The sequence below is a fragment of the Vombatus ursinus genome, unplaced genomic scaffold, assembly GCF_900497805.2.
Source record: "Vombatus ursinus unplaced genomic scaffold, bare-nosed wombat genome assembly UNPS02001419.1, whole genome shotgun sequence".
Classification (NCBI taxonomy): domain Eukaryota; kingdom Metazoa; phylum Chordata; class Mammalia; order Diprotodontia; family Vombatidae; genus Vombatus; species Vombatus ursinus.
The window spans coordinates 30580685-30608332 of NW_020941197.1; the positions used below are offsets into that span (position 1 = coordinate 30580685).

A 27648-nucleotide genomic window follows, 5' to 3' on the forward strand; every position below is an offset into this window, starting at 1 on the left:
ACAATTTGGAGTTGTACTAAAAAGTCACTAAATTGTACCTATGATTTAACCCAGAAATACCTCTACTAGGCATATAATCGAAGGAGGTGAAAAACAGAAGGGAAAGTCTCATATGTATAACTAATGTAGAGAGAGTGAGGCTTTTTGCTGGCCAAAAATACAGCACTCAAACAATTAGGCTTTCCTCTTGACAAATATAAAAGACAAACTAAAGACAGGAATGTGGGTTATGTAAGTGGAGGATACTGTTACCATTTTCTAGCTCAAATTCATTTTCAACTAAACCAGAGAAAATCTTGGAAATATGTAAGACTATTTAACCATAAGTAAGGTTGTTATCTACAACTGAAAGCTTTGATCTCTGATTCAGACATAGGGGTTGAAAAGGATAGACTTAATCTTGTCTTAGGGGCCCTCAGCCTGGCTTTTGTTATTTGGGTTTGATGACTATGACTGAAGAGCCTTCCTACTCTTATTAGCATAGGTTCTAGTCAATATATCCTTCCACTATATCCTACCTTCCTGAAGGCCTCAGCAAAATAGAAGTCTCATGCCTAGTGAGGAGCATGCCCAAAGGAGATGTCATCATGCCCGAAAGGGAGCAGGCCAAGCAGAACAATGTATTCAGTAGAAACACAAGCCTACTGAAAGCAGCATGAGAGCATAGCCAGATGATATCCTGCCATTTTGGAAGTATGAGTCTCCCCCAACCCCCCCACATGTTGTTACCTGGTGTGGACCCATCATTTTCTCTCATATACTGTCATACTAGATCCCTATGCACACTCACTTTCCCCACTAATGGTGTGTACATTTGTGAGAGAACATAGTCTATTTTTATGAGGGGACTGCTCCATTGAAAATATTCCTACAATGATACTTCATTTAATGCTTTAAAAAAAATTCCTATGTCCTCTGGGTTACTGTAGATAACGTAATTCCACTGGTAGGGATATATCAACTATCATTTTGAGTGGATATGGATCCACAGAGAACCTTGAACCTAGGATTGCTATTCTGAGAGCCCCATATGTGAGAGTGAGGTGCTAAAGGTGCTACACAAAAATATCAGTAGCAGCTGCTTAAATAATAGGTAATATGTTTCAGTGGCTAGAGAGCAGGTCTCAGAGCTAGGAAGACCTGGTTCCAGTCCTGCCTGTGGCTCTCCCATTGGCTATGAAACTCTGGGAAAACCCTTCTTAATTCTGAGTGTTTTAAACAACTCTGAGACTATGAATTGTAGAGAGAATGCTGACCTCCATTGGTAAAGTGAATTTCTTTATTCAGGAGTTCCCTGTGTCTATGAAATCACAAGTCTCTCTAATCTCTATCTCTAATTTTTAATAGGAAAGTGAGTATCAATTGAGGAATGATTTAATAAATTTAATTTAATAAATAAAATTTTATAAATTAAATAATTATTAATTTAAATCATAGATAACAATCTTACAGCTTGATAGTTTTATATTAAATAATAATGTAACAGAACATTACTACTCTATAAGAAATGACAAATATGAAGAATTCAAAGAAACTTGGGAAGAGTGAAGAAAGGAGAAGCAAGAGAACAATTTGTACAAGGATCACAATAATGTAAAGCAAATCACATTAACAAAAAACAACTTCATGACTCTAATCATGCAGTGTCCAATCATGACTTCAGAGGACCTCGTGGTGAAGCATGCCTTCCGCCTTTTGTCAGAGGGTAGGCCACAGGTGCCAGATGAGGCATACATTTTCAGACATGAACAATGTGGTGACTTGTTTCTTTTGACTATTTATTTGTTATAAGAGGATTCTACTGGTGGAGAAGGAGGAGTCATGGAGCAATGACATTGGTTTAAAAAAAGAAAAGTCAATAAAACATTTAAAATAAAAAGAAAAGGAATAGTTGGAGTTAATTTAAGTTGGTCAAGGAAGGCTTTTTTTTTTTCTGGTGAGGCAATCAGGGTGAAGTGACTTGCCCAGGGTCACATAGATAGTGTCAAGTGTCTGAATTTGAACTCAGGTCCTTCTGACTCCAGGGCTGGTGCTCTATTCACTGCACCACCCAGCTGCCCCAAAGAAAGCTTTTTGAAGACAAGTTTGGAATAAGGTTTAAGAGGAGGAAAGGGATACAGATTGCCAAAGAGGAAGGAGAAAGGCTTTTTGGAAATGGCTGATTTTAGATGAAAAAGCACAGAGTAGAAATGAGGAAGTTTTGTTCTTTGGAGGTGGTGGGAAATAGTAAGAGACTAAAGTAAGGTGATTAAAACAAAGGTGTGCTAGATGATAAAGGGCCTTCAAACATGACAAGTTCAAATTTCATCCTGAAAGCAAATGGAAAGCAATGTATGATCTTAAGTCTCTTGTCTCAGATGACTCCAGGTGATAAGGTAGGGGGATAGGAGAGGTTGTTAGGTTACCTTCACACACTGGCTGCCTTGCCAGTTGTTGCAGCCCGTTCAACCTGGGCTAGTGGGAACACCAAGTCATTTGCCTCTTCCTCTGTGGCTGCCACAGTGAGTCCTTGGGGGACAGAGTAGAGGTCAACCTCTGGTTGTTTACAGACTAAAAGAAAAATTACACATGTATTTCAGTTATATTTTGGCTGTGTACTTTTTTAGCCTTCATAAAGGCATAGATTTGGAGTTGGAAGAGAGTCTAAAGTTTATCTAGTGACAAGATTTTAGACTAATCCTCTCATTTTTCAGACAAGAATATTGACGGGAAATGACATGCCCAAAGTCACACAAGTAGCAAATCGAAAAGCTGGGATTTTACTCCAAGGTGTACTCATGAAATCCAGTCATCTTTCCATACCATGTTGCCTTCTTTCAGACATTAGAACTTGGAAAGCCACCTAGTCTCTCCTTATTTGGCCTGTAAGGTGGATTCTTCCCAGTAGATATTCTCCAATGAGCCTTTCTCATAGAACTATAGAATGTCAGAGCTGGAAGAGACTTTGGAGGTGACCTAGTTCAACCTTCTCATTTTACACACTTGGAGAGTAAGCTTCAAATGGGAGAAATGACTTGCCTAAATTTATACAGATATAAGAACATGAGTCTTCTGACTCTCAGTCTAGTGCTATTTCTAAAAGTTCTTCATGGTCCCCTCTTTGGGGACTTGGCTATTGATTATTTGCTTTTATGGTCAAGAAATAACAAATAACTCCATCTTCAAATTTCCTTTGCTTGCTGTCACTTCATTACTATCCCTAGAAGTCTTCATGATAACCTCAGATAATCAGGCTTTCAACTTTGTCCAAGAAATGCATCTATTTTCTACTTGGAAGGGCTTAAGAGATAAGGGATAAGGGATAAGGGTGGCAAAGAGTCCAGTGTTAGTCTATGGTCTAGATCAGTTTTCTAAATGTAAAAGAGAGCAGAATGTAAAGGGTTTAGCAGCAGGAATGAAGGACAAAGGTCTTCATTTCCAACCTCTAGTGTTACTAAGAAAAGCTCCACTGTAATGGCCTTGGGCACAATGGAAGCTAAATTTATTCACATCAGTCCAAAAGTCAAGTGGACCTTGGAGAGTTCTCACTATGGGTTAGGTGGAGTAGAGAAAAAGAGAGATGAGAGATGAGGGACTTTAATTCACAAAAGAGTTGAGGAGTCCCAAGGCTATGGACTGGCTCCCCAAAGAGCCAAAAACATTCCCCATGGAGGGGGAAGCCTCCTGGCAGCTTCAATTAAACAGAGAAGCAGTAGATGGCAGGGGCAACTCATCAGAGAGTTGCCAAACCAGGGAGAAACAGAAGACTGCAGTGCAGGAAATGACAGCTTAGCAAGAAGCCAGCAGATGACAGCAGAAGTTCTTCAAGGAAGAAATCAATGGCAGCTTCCAAGGCAGCGATTGGACACAACACTGGAAATAAGAGCTGTCCAGGCTTCAAGTCTTCATTTTTCCACTAGCAGCATGACTCTGTGGAAGAGTATGCCTCAATATATATGTGGGGAAGGAGGAGGAGAAGAGAAGGAGGTATTTTCCTTGTTATTTCCTTATTAGTCTGGCTCAGCCAAATGCCTTTACTTTGAATAATTATGTCCTCTGGGTTAGTCTGATGAAAGGGAAACATTGGGTGGAAGGCTATGAGTCATGGTTTGGATATATGTGTACCCAAAGAGTACCTTGAATCTTGGTCTACATTTCAGGGAGTCATAATGAAAGGCCTGGGTTACACAAAATCTACATTTTGATTTACAAAAAATAACATCATAAATTTCCCTGCTTTTCTTCACCATCACTAATCTCTTATTTAGAGGTCCATTTCCAAGGAACGAAAATAATAAAAATTCTCAATAGTCTTATCTTTTCCTCAACCTCTATAGCATTTGCAGGAGTGAAGGTGGAGGGTCTGGGACTGTGATTTCATCAACGTAGGAAACTCACTTTTTTATAACTGGAGGTTAAATGATTTGTCTGGGGTCACATAGCCCTCTATCCACTACTGCACCATGCTACCTTTTCCTTAATTTACATTAAATAAGAGATCCATTCTCCCAGACTCTATACTCTAATATTTGCCCCTCCCAAATCTGGGGTTGGAATTTTAGTTGGTATCAGAAATGTTTTCTAAAAAACCAACAGTTCCCAAGGTCTTAGATGGGAGTTAAATATTAGAAAGTGAGCATAAGAGCTTTTTTAGTTATCAAAAGGGGAAAGCTACAGTCTCCACAGTAAAAGTATCATGAATCAGATGGTACTTACACTGGCAGTGGTATCGTTTCAGATACAGAATCAAGGCTATGAAGAAAAAGCAGATGCTTATCACTATAGAAGCAATGATGGGTGGTTGGAGAGTTCTCCGAAAGGGTATGTCTCTTTCTGTGGGGAAGGCAAGAAAGAGTGTGAGCCACAAAGCTATGACAGCAGCCCTCTACCATTCTGATCCCTCGAAGATGATAGGAAAGGATATTCTCTACTTCTTTGCCTAAACTACTATACAGTGTTCAACTACTGCAATTTCCATTACATAACTTTTTAATCTAACACCATCTTGATCTGAATAAAAAGAGACCTCAAATCTATAACAACAACAATGGCTATTAACTATAATAATTACTGTGCAGTTGTTTCAGTCATGTGTGACTCTTTGTGACCCCTTTTGGGGTTTTCTTGGTAAAGATGCTGCAGTGGTTTGCCATTTCCTTCTCCATTTTACAGATAAGGAAACTGAGGCCAAAAGGGTTAAGTGATTTGCACAGGGTCACACAACTAGTAAGTGTCTGAGGTTAGATTTGAACTCAGGAAGGTGAATCTTCTTTTATTTTTTTCTTTTCTTCTTTTTTTTTTTTAGTGAGGCAATGGGGTTAAGTGACTTGCCTAAGGTCACACAGCTAGTATATGTCAAGTGTTTGGTCTGAGGCCGGATTTGAACTCAGGTTCTCCTGACTTCAGGGCTGGTGCTCTATCCACTGCACCACCTAGCTGCCCCCAGGAAGGTGAATCTTCCTGACTTCAGGTCTGGCCCATTATCCACGCACCACCTCGATGTTCAATTGTAATAATAATAACTAATATTAACATTTAGCACTTTAAGGTTTACAAAGTATTTTACACATATTATCTTATTTGAGCCTCACAACAACCTTCTGAGTTGCGTGCTATTATTATCTCCATTTTATAAATGAGGAAATTGAAGCTGAAAAAAGTTCTCTGTCTTACACAAGGTCACACAGTTATCAAGCGTCTGAGTTAGGATTTGGACTCAGGACTTTCTTATTCCAAATCTAGCACACTCTCCACCAAGCCACCTAAGAGGTCTAACATAGTGAGCTTCAATTAACAAACAAGTTAAATGCCCATAATGTGCCAGGCACTTGCTACAATCCTGAATGTACAAAGACAAAATGAAATAGTCACTGATGTCAAGGAGCTAATGTTCTGCTGGGGTGAAGGGTAATGATGTATATACAAGTACATACAAAACAAACACAATGTAATTTCAGGGGACAGGGAGAGTTAAATAGTGAAATTAGGCCAACACTGAATGAGATTTCTTTGAAAGAAAAAAATATATTGGTATACACTGAAAATAGCACCTTTAAAGTCATACTTAAATTTGATACATGCCCAGTTTGGGAAGAAACATGAAGTTGATAATCAGACCAAAACAAACAAACAAAATTGTGGGAAGTGAATATCTAGATGGTGAATACCAAAGATGAAAATCAATATTATAAAGATATTTTATTTTGAAAAAAGGTTTATTACCTTTCCACCTCATATTTTGAAATTCCTATTTCTGTTTACTATTAATTAATCACATTCAACTTGCATTTCACTTGATCTGTCTTTAGCCTTGTCTCTTGTTCTTCCCTCTTCCTTTCTCTCTCTCTCTCTCTCTCTCTTTCTTCCTTCCATCCTCTCTCTCATTTTCTTTCTCTTTCCTCTACTTTCTCTCAATCTCGCTATCTATATGCGTGTATACAAATGCACACATATACATGTTTTATATATATATATATACATATACATATACATATATATTCTGTGTCTAAAGACACACACATATAGGTGTGCACACACACACGCACACTCAATTTCCTCAGCAGAACAGACATTCCCTGAGTTCAAGCCCTTAGTAACTTCCTAAGACATACTACAGTCTACTTATGCATGTAAGATAGAGGTGAGGGGCAAGATAATGAACGACAAACCACAACTAGGCATAATGCCAGGTCCATTAGAGAAGAGATTCAGGACAATTCCAAAGGACTTATGATGAAAAATGCTATCCATCTCCAGAGAAAGAACTGATGGAGTCTGAATATAGATCAAAGCATACTTCTTTTTTTTACTTTCCCTTCCTTCCTTCCTTCCTTCCTTCCTTCCTTCCTTCCTTCCTTCCTTCCTTCCTTCCTTCCTTCCTTCCTTCCTTCCTTTCTCTCTCTCTCTCTCTCTCTCTCTCTCTCTCTCTCTCTCCCTTCCTTTCTCCCTTTCTTTTTGGTCTTTGTTCTCTTTTGCAACATGGCAAATATGAAACTGTTCTACATGACTGCACATGTATAATCTAGATCAAAGTACTTGCCTTCTCAAGGAGGGAGGAGGGGAGGGAAGGAGGGAAGTAATTTGGAACTCTAAAATTATTTTTAAAAACCAAATGTTAAAACTGTTTTGCATGTAATTCAGAAAAAAATAAAATAAAAACATTTTAAAATTTTACATATTTTTTAAAGTTTTCTCTCAACCTCAACCATTTATTTATTTTACTTATAATTTATTGTTTAGTTTTTAATATTCACTTCCATAAGATTTTGAGTTCCAAATTTTCTCCCCATCTCGTCCCTCCCCCCACCACAAGACAGTTTGTATTCTGAATACCCTTTCCCCTAATCTGCCCTCCCTTCTATCTCTGCCCCCCCTTCTCTTATCCCCTTCCTCTTCTATTTTCCTGTGGGGCACGATAGATTTCTATACCCCATTGCCTGTATATCTTATTTCCCAGTTGCATGTGAAAACAATTTTTTAACATTTGTTTTTAAAACTTTGGGTCTCAAATTTTCTCCCTTCCTCCCTCCCCACCCACCCTTATTGAGAAGGCAAGCAACTTGATACAGGTTACACTTGTGTAGTCATGCAAAACACTGCCATAGTAGTCATGCTGTGGAAAACTAATTATATTTCCCTTCATCCTATCCCCCCCCATTTATTCTATTCTCTTTTTTGACCCTGTCTCTCCTCAGAAGTGTTTGCTTCTGATTACCCCCTCCCCCAATCTGCCCTCCCCTATATCATCCCTCCACTCTCTTATCCCTTTTCCCCTTATTTTCCCATAGGGTAAGATAGCTTTCCATACCCAATTGAGTGTGTATGGTATTCCCTCCTTAAGCCAAATCTGATGAGAATAAGATTCACTCATTTCCTCTCACCTTTCCTCACTTCCCCTCCACTGTAAAAGTCTTTTCTTGTCTGTTTTATGTGAGATAATTTACCCCATTCTACCTCTCCCTTTCTCCTTCTCCCAGTAGAATTCTTTCTGACCCCTTAATTTTATTCTCCAGATATCACTCCAGATATCACATCTTCAACTCACCCTGTGCCCTCTTTTTACCTGTCTGTCTGTCTGTCTGTCTATCTATCTATCTATCTATCTATCTATCTATCTATCTATCTATCTATCTATCCATATACTTTTTTCCCTCCAACTACCCCAATACTGACAAAGGTCTCATGGGTTACAAATATCATCTTTCCATGTAGGAATGTAAATCAGTTCAACCTTAATAAGTCCTTTATGATTTCTCTTTCCTGTTTACCTCTTCATACTTCTCTTGAGTCTTGTATTTGAAAGTCAAATTTTCTATTCAGTTCTGGTCTTTTCATCAAGAATGCTTGAAAGTCCTCTATTTCACTGAATGTCCATTTTTATCCCTGAAGGATTATACTCAATTTTGCTGGGTAGGTGATTCTTGGCTGTAATCCTACCTCCTTTGACCTTTGGAATATTATATTCCAAGCCCTCCAGTTCCTTAATGTAGAAGCTGCTAAATCTTGTGTTATCCTGATTGTGTTTCCACAACACTTGAATTGTTTTTTTCTGGCTGCTTGCAATATTTTCTCCTTGACCTGGAAACCCTGGAATTTGACTACAAGATTCCTAGTAGTTTTCCTTTGGGGATCTCTTTCAGGAGGTGATTGGTGGATTTTTTCCATTTCTATTTTACCTTCTGGTTCTAGAATATCAGGGCAGTTTTCTTTGATAATTTCTTGAAAGATGATGTCTAGGCTCTTTTTTTTGATCCTGGCTTTCAGATAGTCCAATAATTTTTTAAATTATCTCTCCTGAATCTATTTTCCAAGTCAGTTTTTATCCAATGAGACATTGTCTTCTATTTTTTCATTCTTTTGGTTTTGTTTTACATCTTGATTTCTCATAAAGTCACTAGTTTCCATTTGCTCCATTCTAATTTTTAAGGAAGTATTTTCTCCAGTGAGCTTTTGGACTTCCTTTTCCATCTGACCAATTCTGCTTTTTAAGGAATTCTTCTCCTTATTGGCTTTTTGGAGCTCTTTCACCATTTGGGTTAGGTTATTTTTTAAGGTGTTATTTTCTTCAATATTTTTTGGAGTCTCTTTTAGCAAGCTGCTGACTTGTTTTTCATGATTTTCTTGCATCACTCTCATTTCTCATCCCAGTTTTTCCTCTACTTCTCTTACTTAATTCTCAAAATCCTTTTTGAGCTCTTCTATGGCTTGGAACTGATTCATGTTTTTCTTAGAGGCTTTGGATATAGGAGCTTTGACTTGGTTGCCTTCTTCTGGTTGTATATTTTGATCTTCTTTGTCACCAAAGAAAGATTCTATGGTCTGACTTTTTTGTGCAGTTTTCTCATATTCCCAGTCAATTACTTGAGTTTTAACCTCTTTGTTAAGGTAGGGTTCTGCTTCCAGTGTGGAGAATGTACTGTTTCAAGCTTCAGGGGTTTTGTGCAGCTGTTTTCAGAGATATTTCTAGGGACCTTAAATTTTCAGTTCTTCCAAGGTGTTATGATCAAGGGCAAGGTGTTTACTCCTTTCCTGGCCTATACTCTGGTCTATGAGCAACCACAAGCACTCTTTTCTGCCTTGGAACTGTGAGGAGGATTCCCTCTCCACCTCTGCCACAAGCTCCACCATGCCAGCTCTCCTTCTTGCCCCAGGACCGCCACCCAGAACTGTGAGCCAGATCCAATCATGAGCAAAGCAAGAGAATCCTACCTCAGCACCAGCAAAAAGATCCCCACAATCCCCCTCTGATAGGCCACTCGATTCCCCCTTAGTCTGTGGGCCGAGAGCTCCAGAAGCAGCTGCCACCCCAGAGCTGCACCAGGATTGGGGCTGGGACCAAGCTTCTCCCTCACTATGGTCACAGATTTTTCTACTGACCTTCTAAATTGTCTGTGGCATTTGTGGGTTGAGAAGTCTGAAAACTGCTACAGCTGTCCGTGATTCAGTCCCCAGAGGGCTGCTCCAGGTTTGCTGAGACCTGGTCTTTGCCTGTACGCCCATGCTGAACTTTGTTCCTTTCCCAGCCAGGTGCAATAGACCTTTCCAATCAACCATCTAGGTTGTCTTGGGCTGGAAATTTGTTTCACTCTGTTTTTTTGTGGGTTCTGCTACTCCAGAATTTGTTCAGAGCCATTTTTTACAGGTATTTGGAGGGCTTTGGGGGAGAGCTCAAGCAAGTCACTGCTTTCACTCTACCATCTTGGCTCCACCAATAAAAACATTTTTTAAAAAAGAAAAAGAAGAAAGTCAAGAGGACCAAAGTTCAGCTGCAGGTACAATTCTATTAAGGGGGGAGCATTCATGCTGGATATTCCTTTGTCACTCCAAATACATTCATGCAGCTCTCGAGAAGAACAAGGAATAGCTGTGGATGGTTTAGGTTAACAATATGCCCTCAATCTCACTGTCACTGGGCATAAGATGCTATTGGAAGTACTAGCCTAGGTCCTTTCTAAGCATCTTGGCTGACTAGGTAACAACAACTAAGAGAGGGGTAGAGTAGGTGGTGGTTGCTGTTGAGTCATTTCTGAGCCTCCTTGACTTTCTTCGAGGTTTTCTTGGCAAAGATACTGGAGTGGTTTGCCATTTCCTTCTTCAGCTCATTTTGCAGATGAGAAAACTGAGGCAAACAGGATTAAATCACAGCTATCAAGTAGCTGAAACTAGATTTGAACTCAGGTCCTCCTGACTCTAGGGCTGGTGCTCTAACCACTGCACTACCTAGTAGCCACTGGGTAGAATAAGAGATGAAAGGAAAACATCAGTTCATCAGTCTCCTGGTTTCCACTTCATCTTTGGAACAGTTTGCAAACAACTATTAAATACTTATCAGCTTATTGATTTTGTTGTTGTTCCACGAATCCTTATTTCAATCAATTAATTAAGAAGAATTAATTAAGTGCCTATGTGCTAGGCATTGTTAGGTGCTGGAGATAAAAAGACAAAAGTGAAAACAGCCCCTACCCTCCAGTTTATATTCTATCAGGGGAGATACCATGTACATAAATAGGCACATTCAAAAGAGATACAAGGTGATTTTGGGGGGAAATCCCCAGCAGCTACGGGAATAAGGAAAGACCTTGTGCAGAAGGTGACACTTGAGTTGAGCCTTAAAGAAAACTGGAGATTCTGAGACATGGAAGTGAGGAGAGAATGCATTCCAGGTATGGGGGACAGTCAGTGCAAAGGTATGGAGATGGGAGATAGAGAGCCATGTGTGAGGAACAGCAAGGCTGGAGATGGGAGATAGAGAGCCATGTGTGAGGAGCAGCAAGGCTGGTTTGGTCGGGCTGGAGAATGATTGGAAGGGAATAACATATAATGAGGCTAAAAAGGTAGTTTGGGGCCAGGTTGGGAAAGCCTTTAAATGCCAAATGGGGGAGTTTATAATTTGATCAGACAGGTCAGTGGATCATAAATTTAAAGTTGAAAGGTATCTCAGCAACAAGAAATACAAATCCCCAATTTTACAAATGAGGAAACTGTAAGCCTGGGTGATTTGCCCAAGATCACATAGGAAGTAAGTAACAATAGGGAGCCCATGGAGTTTCTTGAGTAGAGCAGTGACGTGGTCAGATTTGTGTTTTAGGAAAATCAGTTTGGGAGCTATGTGAATAGATTTGAGACAGATGGGGGAAATCTGAGGCAGGAAGACTAATTAGAAGGCTATTGATGTCATCCAGGTAAGAGGCAATGAGGGCCTGAACTAAAGTGTTGGCTGCATGAATGGAGGAAGGGGGATTGATGTGAGAGATATTGTGGAGACAGAAACTGTAAGACTTGATAACTGACTAGATATGCAAAGTGAAGGTGACAATGAGGTGGTGAACCTGGGTGACTTGAAGGATGGTGGTACCCTCAAAACAAGAATGAGAGAGTTTAGAATAAAGGTAGCCTTAGGGATGCTGGGTGGCACAGTGGATAGAGCACCTGGCCTGGAGTCAGGAAGACTCATCTTCCTGAGTTCAAATCCAGTCTCAGACACTCACTAGCTATGCGACCCTGGGCAAGGTACTTAACCCTGTTTGCCTTAGTTCCTCATCTGCAAAATGAGCTGGAGAAGGAAATGGCAAACCACTCCAGTATCTTTGCCAAGAAAACCTCAAATAGGGTCAGGAAAAGTTGGACATGACTGAAACAACTCAACAACAACAAAAGGTTTAGGGGAAAAGATAATGAGTTTGGTTTCGGCTATGTTGAATTTGGGATACCTCTGGAACATCTGGTTCAAAATGTCTAGCAGAGTGGCAGCTAGGTGGTGCAGTATATAGAACTCTGGTCTTGGAGTCAGGAGGACCTGAGTTCAAACCCAGACTCGGACAATTGACACTTACTAGCTGTGTGACCTTGGGCAAGTCACTTAACCCCAATTGCCTAAGCAAGAAACAGAAACAAAAACAAAACAAAATGTCCAGCAGACAGCTGGTGATGCAGTTGGCAATCAGTAGAGAAACTAGAGCTAGATGTATAAATCTGAGAATCATAGAGGTGATAATTGAACCCATGTGAGCTTGGAGATGAAGTCATCAAGAGAAAGGATGTAGACAGAGAAGAGGGTCAGGATAGAGACTTAGGATATACCTATAGTTATGGGGCATGTTGTGGATTATGATCCAGCAAAGGAGACGAAGAAGTGGTCAGATAGGTAGGAACCAAGAGTGTTATAAAACCCAAGACACAGAGAGTATTTTAGAGGAGAAGGTGGTCAACAGTGTCAAATGCTACAGAAAGTTCAAGAAGGATAAAGACTAAAATATGCCATGAAATTTGTCAGTTAAGAAGTCACTAGTGACTTTGGAAAGAGTAATTTTAGTTGAATGTTGTGTCAGATTACAGAGGGTTTAAAAGAGAGTGAGCTTGATATGCAGCAACATTGTTGTTAACTGAAAAGATCCAGGCTTTAGGGCTGGAGATGACCTTAGAGGTCATCCAGTCCATCTCCATCCTTTCACAGGTGAGGAAACAGATGGCTGGGAGGTTAAGTGACTTGCCCAATGTTATACACATGCTAAATGGGAGAGAGGGGATTTGAATTTAGGTCATGTGACTCAAAATTTAGCATGCTTTCTGCTGCATCATGCAGCTTCATCCCTGGCGTAAATAGATTCACCCTAGATGAGGCCTTGGTGAGTTATTTGTAAGAGAAATAGGTGATACCCAAATTGGGCAGAATTTCAGTAGCAAGGTATGTGAGAAGGAACCATGAAATGATTCCCCACCTAGACAGAGACAAACATAGTTGTTGGGTTTTTTTTTTAATTCTCTTAAAATCATTACAGATCTATCAAAAGCCAGAGATTCCTTGACCAATTTATGCAGAGGGTCCAAAATATATCATTGGCCATTGCATAGGTCTCCACTAGATAGTGGTAGACCGCTGAGTTAGCAATAGAGGTGGCTAACTTCTGGGTTGAGTTTTTGACTTTTATCTTAACTTAAAGAAGGTTATCATCTTCACTTTTTTTCAACTAAATATTGGTATTGTTTCAGTTCTCAGAAAACCTCAGGAAGGAATGAAGTTTGTGCCATGCACTTCGGGTTTTGAGTAGGGGTTTTTAAGCCTATGGAGCCATTCTTAAAATAATGTTTTTAAATAAAATAAAATAAAATAAAATACATAGGATTATGAAGGAAATCAATTATATTAAAATTAAAATGAGGGTTTTCTTCCCATCCAAGCTCATGGACCCTCTGAAATCTATCCCAGGTTAACAACCATTGGTCTAGATTGTAAGTATGACCTTGTCTAATCAGCATTGCTGAGCAGTGAAAGAGAAAATTAGCCAACGGAACTTTCAGTACTGATGCATCTCTGTTTCTTTCTCCAGGAAGAAGGTAGTTTCCAGAAAATGACAGCAGATAGTCAGAACTGTTTTCATGGATATCCTAGTTGAAATGTTTTCAGGATGGCTTAAACCAATGGCAAGCACTGCCTCCCATCCCTAAGAGCTCATGACTTTTTTCCCTTTTTCATGGGGGGAACCCACCAAATACCAAAAACCAAAACCAAAACCAAAACCATCATTTGATTTATGTGAAATTATAAGGTCAGTCAGATTTTAATAACTTTAATTTAGTAGTTCCATCTTTTAGTCAGTTTAATTTGAAAGATATTTTGCTTTTGAACAATGACAACTGAAAAAGCCATCTGAGAATGTGACAGCTGCTCGATTTGTTGTCCTTTATGTTCATTCATTCTTTTGTAGATTTTCCACCTACCTATAGATCTTAAACACAGAATTGCCAGGCCTCCTTTAGTTGTGTTGCTATGCACAGATCTTAAAGACATCATAGTCTAGAGTAGGTAATGTGTGTTGATGATTTCTTCTATCTGAGTAATTTTGGCCATATGGACATCATCAGGAATAGACCTCTATGAGCAGCTTGGTGCTGCAGTGGATAGAGCACCAGCCCTGGAGTCAGGAGGACCTGAGCTCAAATTCGGCCTTAGGTACTTTAGTTGTGTAACCCTGGGCAAGTCACTTATCCCTGATGCCTCAAAAGAAACAAATGAACAAAAAAACTAATAGACTTCTATTATCTATTTTTAAAAATCTTCTGAACTTAAGTATCAAAAAAAGGCACTTTCATACACAGAGAGCAGAAGACAAAAAGAGAATTCTATTTGGAACTGTGAATCTCCATTTCACTCTGCTTGTTAAAAAAAAACAACACAAAAATAAATGCTGATTGTCAATGATTGACTATGTCTAGCAATGTTAGGGACAGAGGCATAACTAGCAATTGTAAGATCTGGAACAATTACCACAAAAGGTTCCCTTAATTCAACTTTTTAAGACAAATTTATTTTTTTTCCAGGAAAAATCTTGGGACACAAGTCTCAGCAAGCATGTTAACTATGGAAACTGCAAGGCTGCCTTCAGCAGGGAAAGGCTAGGGAGGACATCTTGCTAAGTAGGTACTAATCTTAGTTTCTGTCTGCCAAAGGACTATGAGAGCTGTAAGTGTGCCCTAAACGTTGGTACCAAAGGGCAAAGTCCTGATTTTCTCACCCTACTTATGGTGCTACTTTTTTTTTTTTTTTAAAGCAAGAGGTATGGCTGGGCTGTGGACTGCACATGTAAAGATAGGAAGTTTGGAATGTTTATGGATCTGCAGAAACAACTGTTGCTTCATTCAATTGTGTGCTAGCAATTGCCTGGCAGATGTTATTGCCTAGAAGCTTTTTTTTTTTTTTAGTTCATCTAAGCCCTTTAGTGCTCCTAAGTTTGTATAGCACACCAGTGCAATAATGATTTTTGCCTACCTAGACTTTGTTAAGCAGAATGTAATGGAAGAAACCCTAGGTTAGGAATAACAGTGAGTCAGTGTCAAAGTCAAGGCTAGATTCCTGACTCAACTCTCTGGGCCTTATCTTTCATTCATCACATGTATACCTTGTCTATACATAGTTGTTTACGTATTGCCAATCTCATTAGATTCTTAGCTCCTGGAGAGTAGGGACTGTCTGTCTGTTGCTTTTCTTTGTACAGTTATGTCTTCCACATCTCGGTAGTTAAAGGTGTGGCTCCCCCTCCATCTGGACAATCCACGTAAAATTTTTTGTCTCTCCTTTTGTACCAGAGAAGTTTGATTTTTTTTCTTTTATGCGGTGTTTACAGTACCTCATTGTAAAATTTGGGTGAAATATTTAGTCACAGGCCCTGTGTTGTCTCCTGGCCTTCATGTGTCATCTGCAGCTTCCACAAAACTCCCCCAAAATTCCCATTTAATTTCTTATGCCAACCCTTGATATATTGAAACCATGATGGGGAAAAATCCCAATGTGGAAGAGATAACTGTACTCTCAGCACTTAGGACAGTGCCTGGGGCATAGTAGGTACTTAATAAATGCTTATTGACTGGACTTGACTTATTTGCAATTTGAGGGGGTTGGATTTGATGATCTCTAAGGTGACCTGTAGCTGTGAAATTCCATGGTTCTACATGTCCATGACAGAAGCTATATAGTGGAGTGGAAAATAGCAATAGTATAAGTAGCTAGCATTTATATAGCACTTTAAGGCTTGCAAAGTGCTTTACAAATGTTCTCTCATTTGATTCCCACAACTCTTGGCGCTAAGTGCTAGGTGTTACTGTCATCCTCATTTTACAGATGGGGAAACTGAGGTTAAGTGACTTGACCAAGGTCATATAGTTAGTTTCTAAGGCTGGATTTGATCTCAAATCTTCCTGACTCAAGATCCAGCACTCAATTATTATACCACCTACCTACCGCACTAGGCATAGAGTCACAAGAACTAGATTTGAGACTGGGCTCTGCTCATATGCCTTGTGTCTATGGGCAAATCACTTGGCCTTTCTGGACCTCAGATTTCTTATCTAGAAAATGGGAATAATGATACTTCTATTATTGGCCTCAATGAGGTGGTTAGTAAGGAAATTTTTTGTACCCTGTAAAGCAGTCACAATGGGTGACTCTCTCTACCTATTGCAGTGATGCTGCTACTACCCATAACATTTCCCAAACTCTTCTCATAAATCTGAGTCATCATTTTTAGGCACATCCAGGAAGTTTTTGGACTCAAAACAAGAGAATCTAGCCTCATCACCTGTACCCACCTTGCTCTCTGGTCTGGGCTCTCAATGACTTTTTGACTAGTTGAAAAAAAAAATCAAATGCATCCTTAAAGGGCAAAAGTTTGGACCATTCAAAAGGTGCATATTCCAAAAACAATGTGCAGCAGGCAGTTCTCCAAAAGAAATTTTAAAAACTTTGGAATATATGTATATAGTTTCCCAGGTTGGCAACTCTCGGTTGGACACATTAAGTTCACATTTGTTTAAAAAACAAAAAGCAAAAAATGAAACTCTGCTTCCTCAGAGCCATACCTATTTTTTCTTTTTTTGGCATTTGTCAAATTCAGAATTTTAAAAATTTAATTTTTTTTTCTAATATGGGGAAGCATACTGCTCACCTCATTGGATTATCATGGAGAAAGAATCTTGTAAGCACAAACATGCTATGAAAAATAAGTAAAAAAAAAGAAAAATAAGTCAATGCTATTAATAATATTGTATTAGTCACATAGAGCTCTATAATCTTTTTCAAAGTAATTTATAAGGCATTATCACATTTGATCGTCACAAAAACCCTGGTGGGTAATTAGAATAGGTTCTGTCCCCATTTTACAGATGAAGAAACCAAGATTGAGAACCATCCCAAGTCCCGTAGAAGTAGACTAAAGCATACAATTCCTGACTTCAGCATTGTTGAATATTATCTTTGTGTGCCACCCCCTACTACAATAGGTACTTAAATTTCTATTGAACTGAAGATTGAAAAAAAAGTAGAGCTTAACACTATGGTAGGAAAAGAGTGCTCATCAATTGGAGAGTGACTAAGCAAATTGTGAAATAGCCAAATGTAATGGAATATTACAGTGCTGTAAGAAACATTGAATGGGAAGAACTCAGAGAAGTATAGGAAGACTTATATGACCTGATGGTGAGTGAAGTAAGTGCAACCAGGAAAAGCATATGCACAATGACAAGAATGTAAGCAAAATGGCAACAAACCCAAGCTGACCACAAGCTTGCCCCTGTGGAAGAGTTGGGAAAATACAACTGTCTCTCCCAATCACAGAGGTGTGGAATAATGAATTTACTGCCAGAGTCAGCTGATGTGTTGGTTGGTTTTTCTGAACTGCTTTTCCCCCTCCTCTTTCTTTTTAAATCTTTATAACAAGTGATAGCTCACTGGGTAGGGGAAAGAGTCTTCTTCTACCTTATTCTCCTCCACCTGGTCCATGATACAGTGACAGAGACTCACTTGTTCTTCCTTAGACATAACACTCTTATCTCTCAAGTGAATATTTTTATTAACTGTCCCTTATGCCTAGACATCTTTCCTCCTTATGTCTATCTTCTGGTATCACTGGCTTCCTTTAAATCTCAGTTAAAGTCCCACGGTTAAGAAGCCTTATTGGTCCTACTTAATCTTAGTGCATTCCCTTTGAGATTGTCTCCAAATTCATTCTGTATATATCGTCATTGTACAGTTGCTTATATGTTGTCTCCCCCATTAGACCATGAGCTCCTTGAGGGCAGGATTGTCTTTGCCTTTCATTTAGCACAGAGCCTAGCACATACTAAGCACTTAATAAATACTTGTTGACTTTACTTGACTTGAAATAAATGTGATGTAAAAACCAAAGGTGTAAATTTTTTAAAAAGGGAGCACAAGAAAAAATATGATTAATTAAGGATTTTAACTTGTTGCATTTGAGTTTACCAAGTTTTCTGGAATGTACTTACTTAACGTAACATTTGTTGACACTTGAAAATCACCATACTTGATTAAGCAGGTTAAAGAGAAATCGTTGGTTTGATTGACACAGAGTTCACTGTCAATGTTATACAGCCTAGTTGTTGGATCTTGGAAAGTGGTGGTGTTGAAGGAAGTTAGTTCTTTCCCATCTTTCAACCAGAAGAGCTTAGGCTGTGGATAACCTTTGCTAGATGAACAAGTTATCCTCCAACAAGAAAAAAAAAATCCTTCTTCATGGATATTAGGATCTGAGAAGTCAGCTGGAGAAAGAACAAGGAGGTAAGTACATTCAGAAAGTAGAAACATATGTGCATATTTGCTATATAGTGGACTTTGTTTTTGAAATTAATAGTCTTGCAATTAGAAGAAATTATACATCTGAGACACAGATAGCCAATACTGTTTTGCTAATTAGCTACATCTCAATTTTTCTGCTTGTACTTGACCTGCTTACCCCAATTCTCATCTACTCATAGGAGGGAAACGGAAGGACGACATATAGGCCAACCATCTGTTCATTTCTCACCAGGTTGCAGTCTGAACCACTCCATCACGTCCCACAAGTCTCATCATCCTGGAAGATCATTTCTTTTGGCTATGGAAATTATTGGTAATGTATACAATAAACTCTCTATTATATGGCATAGTCCAGGATTATATTTCTAGTTAAGCAAATATTCTACTGAATAAAATGTGAAACTTTTATAAGACATGTGAATTTTCAGTTTTAAATAATTGAGATACATATACATATACACACATCACATATGCCTATATACACAAATGGGAGGGATAGCAAGGTTTGATGGATAGAGAACCAGGCTCAGAGTCAGGAAAACCTGGGTTCACGTTCCACCCCTAACATAGATTGGCCATATGAACTAGAACTAATTGTTTAAGCTTTCAGTACCCCAAGCAACTCCTTAAAAATTATTCATACCTTTTGTTTTCACATGGTCTACATTTCCCAGAGTATCCCTACCTGCCTCCCCCCCCCAAGAGAGCCATCCTTCATCATAAAGAATAAAAATGAGGGGGAAAACAGTTCAATAAACTAACATACTGAAAAAATTAGAGATTTTATGCAGTGTTCGACATTCTTTGTCCCCCATTTCTGTAAAGAAGGAAGGGAGATCTAGACAATTCTCTAAGGCAGAACATTTACTGGGATTTTCCTGTACCAACAGACTCATGAGTGCAGATCCCTTCAACCAAATATACCTACCTAGAGAATATAATCTTCATAACAATACTCTGTGTTTACACACTTGCTGAATGAAATGATCATTTTATGTGTACTGTTACTTATGATTTTCAAAGTTCTTTTCCATGAGTTATCTCATTTAATAAAATACAACTAACATTAAACCTAGAGCACAAATACTTTAATATTCCTTGATGATCCAAGAAGGACCTTTAGGATTTTGGAGCATCTGGTGTCATCATCATGAGCATCTGTTATGGCACTGCTCATGTGCAGAAGGGCCATCTAATAGAGATTTTTAGTTGGCAGAATGATCAATAAATCTGAATTTACTATGTGATTAATATTTCTTATGCTTCAAAGATCTAGGAGTGTAAGTACTACCTCCACTAGTGCAGATCTCAGCCCTTCAGTGACTTAGTAAATGGTTTTCAAGAGCTGCTGTGCCTAAAATTTCCCCCCACTACAGCCCAGTCTGATAGCCTCTGAATTTAGCTCTGCCGGTCCTCAGACAGAGGCTTATAGACTGTCACTGGTCTGCTTTCAAGTACTTCCCAGCTTGCTGGAGTCTGATGGACATGGCAGAAACTGGCATCATTTTCATGCTTTGATGAGGCATCAGAGCAAGACTTTAATGGGGGCATATAGAAGATAAATCTGGCTGGAGGTTTTACTTTGTTCATAGTGAATAAAGTTACTAGTTCTCCTTTATCCCTGAGGAAATGAAGCCTGTTCTCCTTTGATGAATCTTCTGTTAGGATTATGGGAGCTGCCAAAGGGATCTTCCTTAAGCACAGTTCTGACCATGTCACCCCTCGACTCCAGTGGCTTCCTGTTGCCTCCAGGAGAAAATTTAAACTCCTTGGTTTGTATTTTAAAGCCTTTCACAGCCTTTACAAACCAAAGGAAGGTTTGGAAGCACCAACCTTCCTTTCTGGACTCATTATATATTTATTCCCCTTCCTACCCTTGAAGATCTACCAGCTTTCTGTTCCTCACACATGATACTCCAGCTTCCATTTCCATGTGTTTACACAACCATGCCCCACATCTGGAATGCTTGACCAATAGAATGTAGGCTCCTTGATGAGAGGAACTGTTTTACTTTAATCTCTGCATTCTCAGGGTCGAGCATAAAACATGGCACAGAGTAAATGCTTAACAAATAATTATAATTAATTGGTTAATTAATGGAACTCTCACTAGCTGTGAGCTTGGGCAAGGGGAAAGGAATAAGTATTTATATAGCACCTACTATATGTCAAGCACTTTACAAATATTATCTCATTTGATTCTCACAATGACCCAGAGAGAGAAGCTATTATTATCCTCATTTTACAGTTGAGGAAACTAAGGCAGACAGAGGTTAAGTGACTTTCCCAGGGTCACACAGTGAGTGTCTGAGGTTGGATTTGAACTCAGATTTTCCTGAGTCCAGACTCATGCTCTATGCAACTCAAGGGCAAGTCATTCAATTTCTCTGTTTCCTCAGCTATAAAAAAAATGAAGGATAAAATACTTGTCCTATGTACCATATAAGGTGAAGATCAAATAAGATAATGGATAGAAAGTGCTTTGTCAACCTTAATGACTATATAAGTATCAGTTCTTATTATCTAGTGACAGTAAGAGTTAGTCTTCTAGCACTTACCTCTAATCGATAATTTCACATCAAGCTTGTGGACACGTTTGTATTGTCCTCCTACCAATTTCTGTACTATACACTCATAGGTGCCCTCATCAGGCACTTGTAGAGAAAGGATCGTGACAGAGAGGTTATTGGACAAGTCAATTGCAGTTGTCCTGTTCACATATGAAGGGTCGATGAGTTCTTCAATCTTTTTCCCAGGTACATAGGCCTGTACTACTCTCTCAGCATTTTGCCAGTAGACTCTATAACTTGCCATTTCCTTCTTAGGAATATTATAGTCACATGAAAAGGTAGCAGGTTCATTCACTCTTGCCACTTGGGTCTCTCCTAAAAGGAAAAAAGCACAGACATAAGTTGTGTGACTGAACATAAACTGTGATTTCAGGTCATTTGGAACAAAGAGATGGAATGTTTACGATTTAGTGTCAGCAATGCTCTTGGGTTTAAAGATATGAGAATCACGTAGCCAAGAATTGTTGAATAGTCCCAATATTTTCAAATGATCAAATAAGATAATATTTGTCAAGAACCTCGCAAATCTTAAAGCACTCTATAAATGCTAGTTATTTCTTTTAAAGTGTACTTTATTTTTAAAAATGATTGATTCCCCCACTCCACCCAGTTATTCTTTCCTGATGATCCTGTAGATAACCACAACTGAAAGCTTGGAAATCCATGGTAGTGGTGATGAATGACTCATGGAGTTTTTCTCTAGCCATCTGTGGAAAAATGTGGGTGTTTTTTCTAAAAGGTCATTGAAATGTGTCATTCATGAGTTGCCTGAGGTTCCTGCTGGGGGGCGGGGGCATCCTCCTATAAAATTGAAGAGCTGTACAAGAGCCTGACACAAAGGAGGAACTGAAAGTGGCCTGGGCAATAGAAGCTAAGAGCTTGGAAACTCCCACTGAGGTCCTGCCTTGAATGATCAGGTCCTGTGAAGAAACGAGGAAAGAAATGGAGGAGAAAGAGAGAGACAGAGAGACAGACAGAAAGACAGAGACAGAGAGAGAAGGGAAAAAGAAATAATGAACAAAAGAAAGAAGAAAGAGAGAGGAAGAAAGAAAAGAAAGAGAGGAAAAAGAATGAAGAAAGAAGAAAGAGGAAGAAAAGAGAAAAATAGAAAAAGAATGAACAAAAGAAAGAAGAGAGAGAAGGAAGGAGAGGAAAAAAAAGAAAGAATAAACAAAAGAAAGAAGAAATAGAGGAAGGAAAGGGAGAGAGAGACAGAGATGGAGACAAAGACAGGAGAGAGAGAAAGAGTCCAGAAACCAAGAAAATAGACAAACTGAGTCATCTAGTTATAGCTCATTTGTGTTTCAATCAGCCTGAATCCCACCCTAAAGCGGTAGAATGGCAGAGCTAGTAGGACTCTCTCCTCCTTTGAGATGACACTCAAGCACCATCTTCTGCCTGAAGTCTTTCTTGATCCCTCCAACTACTAACCTTGTATTTAACTACTTCATATGGATCTGTATTTATTAACTTTATATTTATGCTGCATGTATTTTTATATACATACTTGTGGTTTGCCCCAATAGAACATAAGGTCCTTGAGAACAGAGATCATGTTATTCTTTGCACTTGTATCCCCAGAGCCTAGTACAGTCCTTGGCACACTGTAGACTCTTAAAGAATACTTGTTTTATTGATTGACTTTAGTGATCATCTAGATCGATTTTCTCCTTTTTCAGGTTAAGAATCTGAGACTTAGGGGGAAGTGAGTTCCCCAAGGTCACAGAGCAAAATAGTCCAGCTCGAACTAGACACAGGTCTTCTGATTTGAGTCCTAGTGTTTTTTCCTCCCATGGTCTTCTTTTTAGAATATTTCTTTTTATGGTTAAAAAAATTATAATATATTTCATCTTCAAATTTCCTTTGGTTTGTATCACCTCATTACTGCTACTAGATATCTTAGTTGTTCCTGATAATCACTGTTTCATATCTATCCCAGCAATATGTAGTCAACTTCCTACTCGGAAAAGGGCTCAGGGTAGGAGTAGGAATGAACCTGGTGTTAGTTTGTGGCCCAAATCAGCTCTCTGAAGTCTAAACCAGTCTATTTGGGGGAACTAATATTCTAAATTTCTCATCCAGCAATACCCTTTTACCAGAGTTCTATTGCCAGCAAGGTTGGTATAGCATTGAGCAACAGGCCTGGAGTGAAGAAGACTCATCTTCCCGAGTTCAAATCTGTCCTCAGCCATTTATTTGCTGTGTGACCCTGAGGAAATCACTGTTTACCTCGGTTTCCTCATTATAAACTGAGCTGAAGAAGGAAATGGCAAACCACTCCAGTATCTTTGCCAAGAAAATCCCAATGAACGTGACTGGAAATGACTGAACAACAGACATTTTTCTTAATTTCTCTAAGGCACAGATTTATTTCTCTCACCTGCTACCTGGTTATTTGGCCCTCACATATTCTATGGTCCTGGCCTAGTGGTTGTGGCTGTTAATAGTTACAGACAAATAATGTCTATTCAATTAGAAAATCCAGGAGGGCATGGATTTTCCCTAAAAATCTTTAATTAAGGCAGAAATACAACTTTAATCAATTGAGTGGCTTAGCCACTGACTCATCCAATTGGTATGGCCAATAAAGAGATGTGTACTTACATTCTAATGGTGTCAGAACTTTCCCAGAAAAGGGTTGCGAAGACCTATATCTCCTATTGAGATATAAATGACTGATGAAGCTTAAGATTTGACAACTCTCAGGTACTTGCATTTTAATAGGGGAGCAGAAGCTCTTTCCTAAGAATTTTCTTTTCAGAAAAACCTAAAATCAGAACTAGCCTGGGTTTCCTGGGGCTTCGCCCTAAAGTACAAGCTTACAGTAAACAGATGGGCACATTTCCTCCCAGAGCTGACAAGCCTCAACTTGCTGCCTCCCTCCAACAAAGTCTAACTCCCCTGGGGCCTCTTCCCCTCCTCCTCCTCCAGTGTCTCATTCCTCCTTTCCTCTCAAGCCCTTTGGTGGCAAGGACCAACTCTCTAGGGAAAGGGACATCCTATCTCCCTGTGCCACTGCACTCATAGTTAGACTGTCCTCTGCACCCTCTTTACAAACCTTTTTTTCACCTTCGGTCCCCACCCCACCACTGTATTTGCCTAATGTGAAATAATTACAAATTAGGACTTGGCCTAAAATGATTTTTCTCTCTCTTCGTATTGGCTCCAATGTCCATAATAAAAATTGTCGCTTATTTAGCACCTTAAGATGTGCTAAGTGTTTCACACAGAATATCTCACGTCCTGTCCAGACCCAAATCTAGAGCAGGTATAGCTCTGATCCCTTCATTTCTTTTTCTTAAATTTTCTTTTCTTTATCATGAATTTAGCAATCATCAACAAAGGTAAACTACCCAGTGAGTGATACTAAACACTATCTGATTTTGAGCCCCTAGAGAAGGGCTTTCACGATAGTCACTCAACATATTTCCTACCCCTGACTCCCATCCCCAGATAAATATTTCCAACCAGAAAGAACCTGAAAGGTGCAGTGACTTTATTTTCTGAACGAGCAGTTGAAGCCCATGATCTGGCAAAGAATATTCTTAAAAAGGCTTAGTAAAAGCTCACTTTCTTTTATTAAGATTAGGACTGTCTCAGAAAATCCCTGGCTGAAGTTGCTGTCCTAAGGCCCTATTGCTTAAGGTGCTTTTATAGTGATCTCACTCTTTACCAGCCAAGCGTGCCTTTCCCAGCCCTATTTTCAGGTGACTACAGACAAAGGTACGCTGAGTGGAAAGGTAAAAAGAGGCAGTGTTGAAAGAGTCAGCCCAGTTACTTCCTACCTTTATTGTCAGGGTTTGTTTAGAAGGAGAGCTTGTGTATTTCCCTGGTCCAAATGCTGGGTCAGCCAGTTATCGGAAAGAAATGAGCTCACTTGTTCCTCCCTGTTAAGGAAATGAGTAATCACCTGGGTATTTGCCTGCCTGCTTGCTAAAAAGGCCAGGGGGCATCTGTGGCCCCTGATTCCAGAAAAGGGAGAAGGCTGGGGAAGGGGGTAATAAGAAAGGAACTATCCTAAAACAGGTAAAAATATAGCCCTGTACCTATCTGAAGGGAGACTGAAATTTTTTTTTTTAAAGGCAATTGGGGTTAACTGACTTGTCCAGGGTCACACAGCTAGTAAGTGTCAAGTCCAGTCTGAGTCTGGTCTGAGGCCAGATTTTAACTCAGGTCCACCTGACTTCAGGGGTGATGCTCTATCCACTGTGCCACCTACCTGCCTTAAGACCGAAATCTTTCTTTGCCTGACTATTAGGATTTCTATAATCTCTGACCTACTTATTCTAAGGAATACCATATATTTGAATCATAAGGAGCCTCTAGTTCATTTCCTCCTCATTTTACAGAGAAGCAAACTGAGGCTTAGAGACAACAATTGATTTGCCCAGGGCCACACAGGTAAAGGTGAAATTCAATTTAGTTTTTGACCCTTCAATTAATTTAATTTAACTTGACTATTTGTAAATATTTTTTCTTAAGGTCCTTTTTATGGATAAAAGCATTGTGAATAGGAGAGAGTTGTCATGGAGAAGGAGGGATTGGAGGACTGGGAAGATTATTTCCCATTTATCCCATGTCAACATATTATAGTAGAAAAAGAACTCAATTTGGAGTCAGGCGACCCTTAATAGAAACTCAGTCTTTTTTTTTTTTTTTTAAAGCAATCAGAGTTAAGTGACTTGCGTAGGGTCATACAGCTAATAAGTATCTGAGGCTGCATTTGAACTCAGATCCTCCTGACTCCAGGGCCAGTTGCTCTATTCACTGGGCCACCAACTGCCCCATTGTGGGAACTAAGTCTTGCCACTTACTCCCTATGTGACCATGCATAAATCATTTTACTCCTCTTTGCCTCAGTGTCCTATCTGCAAAAGGCAGGCAGTTGAATTAGATAACCTCAAAAGCCCCTTCTAGTTTGAAGACTATGATCCTCAAGGTAGACCTTCTGCCAAAGAAGTGGGTCTCAGTGGTCCTGCACCGACCCAACATACCCATTCTCACCACTGTTCTCAGTTGGTAATTCCTCTGGCCCAGGATGCTCCCTTTCCTTTCCTCCTCTTCCTGAAACCCTATTCACCCTTCAAGGTTCAGCTCAAGCCTCATCTCTTCTATGGAGCCTTCTTTAGCTGTTTCAACCCCGTTTTGTTCTTTCTCCTTTGAATTCCTGATGCCCACCCAGTCAACACCACCCAAAGAGTGTTTCATTCTATATATGTTAACCCTTTTTTCTCTGCTTTAACATTCTCTGCTTATTCCTGAATAAGCACTGTGACAAACATGTAGTGAATATACATTTATTGTATCCATCAGCTCAATAGAATTATATATTTATTATCTATATTTATTTATTATTTCTATATTATAGATATTATAATATTATATTGTATATTATAGATGGAGTTGGGAGGGGATCGCAGAGGCCATTTAGCATGTTTAACAGGTGAGGAATTTGCAGTCCATAGCTGTTAAGTAATTTATCCAAGGTCACATTGGTAGCAAGCGTTAGAGATGGAATTCGAACTTAAGTCCTCTGGCCTCAAATCCAGCACACTTTTTATTCTACCATACTACCTCTGTAACATCCATTGATCAGTTAATTCATTAAGCAATAAAACACCAAAATAACTGTGGATTGAAAACTCTCTCCTATCCCCTAGTCTTTAGCTGAAGGATAATTTCATCCATTTGTCCCTAGGGCTTAGCTCCTTGTTTCAATAGCTAAGTCCATCATTTTGCCTCTTTTTGCTGATGGCAAGGGGAGAGGTTTGTTGGTTAAACAGACTTCTTTTTTAATGTGTTTAAATTTGTTTCGTGGTCTTCAGAATTCTCACCAAAGGTTAAGTTCATCCTGCCTGAGAGGTAACTTAAATTTCCCCTTTGCCTCTGTTTCTTTTTCTGCCCAACAACATCTTTTCTGAGCTGAAAGTTAAGGGGAGTTTTTGACCCATTCACTGCCACATTAACCTTTGCAGGAAATGTTGGGCCCCTGAAAACCTTTCTATTCTTTAATTTAAGCTGATCAGTCATTTTCATTGTCATAGGTGACTGATCTTAACTGACTCACTGAAGAATGAATCGGAAGGCTAAATTGACTTATCTGGTGTAAAGAATCAGAGAAGGAAGGGACCCAGGAGACATTCTAATGGATCCTATCCCATTTCATAGGAGAGGAAACTGAGACCCATAAAGGGTATAGGACTTGCGGCAGGTCACATAGTTCTTTAGTTTAAGAACTAAGACTAGGGGAATAGAAACCATAGTGAGTCTTCTCTCCTAAGGACTTTCTTCTCAGAAAACCCTAAAATCAGAGCAGTAACTAGCTTGGGGGTGACTGGGGTTTTGTCTTAGGACACCAGCATACAGAGGAGTACATTTCCTCACCATACCTTGTCTTGCTTGCTACCTCCGTCCAACAAAGTGTAACTCCCCAGGGGTCACTGCAGCCAATGCTATCCACCCCTCAACACACACACACACACACACACACACACACACACACACACACACACA

General features: G+C 39.4%; 1 protein-coding gene across 3 annotated transcripts in view; it reads right to left on the reverse strand.

Moving 5' to 3' along the window:
- The window catches only part of CD80 (CD80 molecule), a 41050-nt gene that overhangs the window by 7110 nt on the left and 6292 nt on the right, over positions 1 to 27648 (reverse strand). For 2 of the 3 annotated variants that reach the window (XM_027868093.1, XM_027868102.1), the window contains exons 3-6: positions 21124 to 21450; positions 18256 to 18528; positions 4696 to 4812; positions 2406 to 2550 (exon numbers count right to left, since the gene is read on the reverse strand). In XM_027868093.1, the coding sequence (XP_027723894.1) occupies positions 2408 to 2550; positions 4696 to 4812; positions 18256 to 18528; positions 21124 to 21450 (860 nt within the window). In that variant the 3' untranslated portion in view covers positions 2406 to 2407. The remainder of the gene's footprint in view (positions 1 to 2405; positions 2551 to 4695; positions 4813 to 18255; positions 18529 to 21123; positions 21451 to 27648) is intronic. The other variant, XM_027868112.1, reaches the window with a different exon arrangement.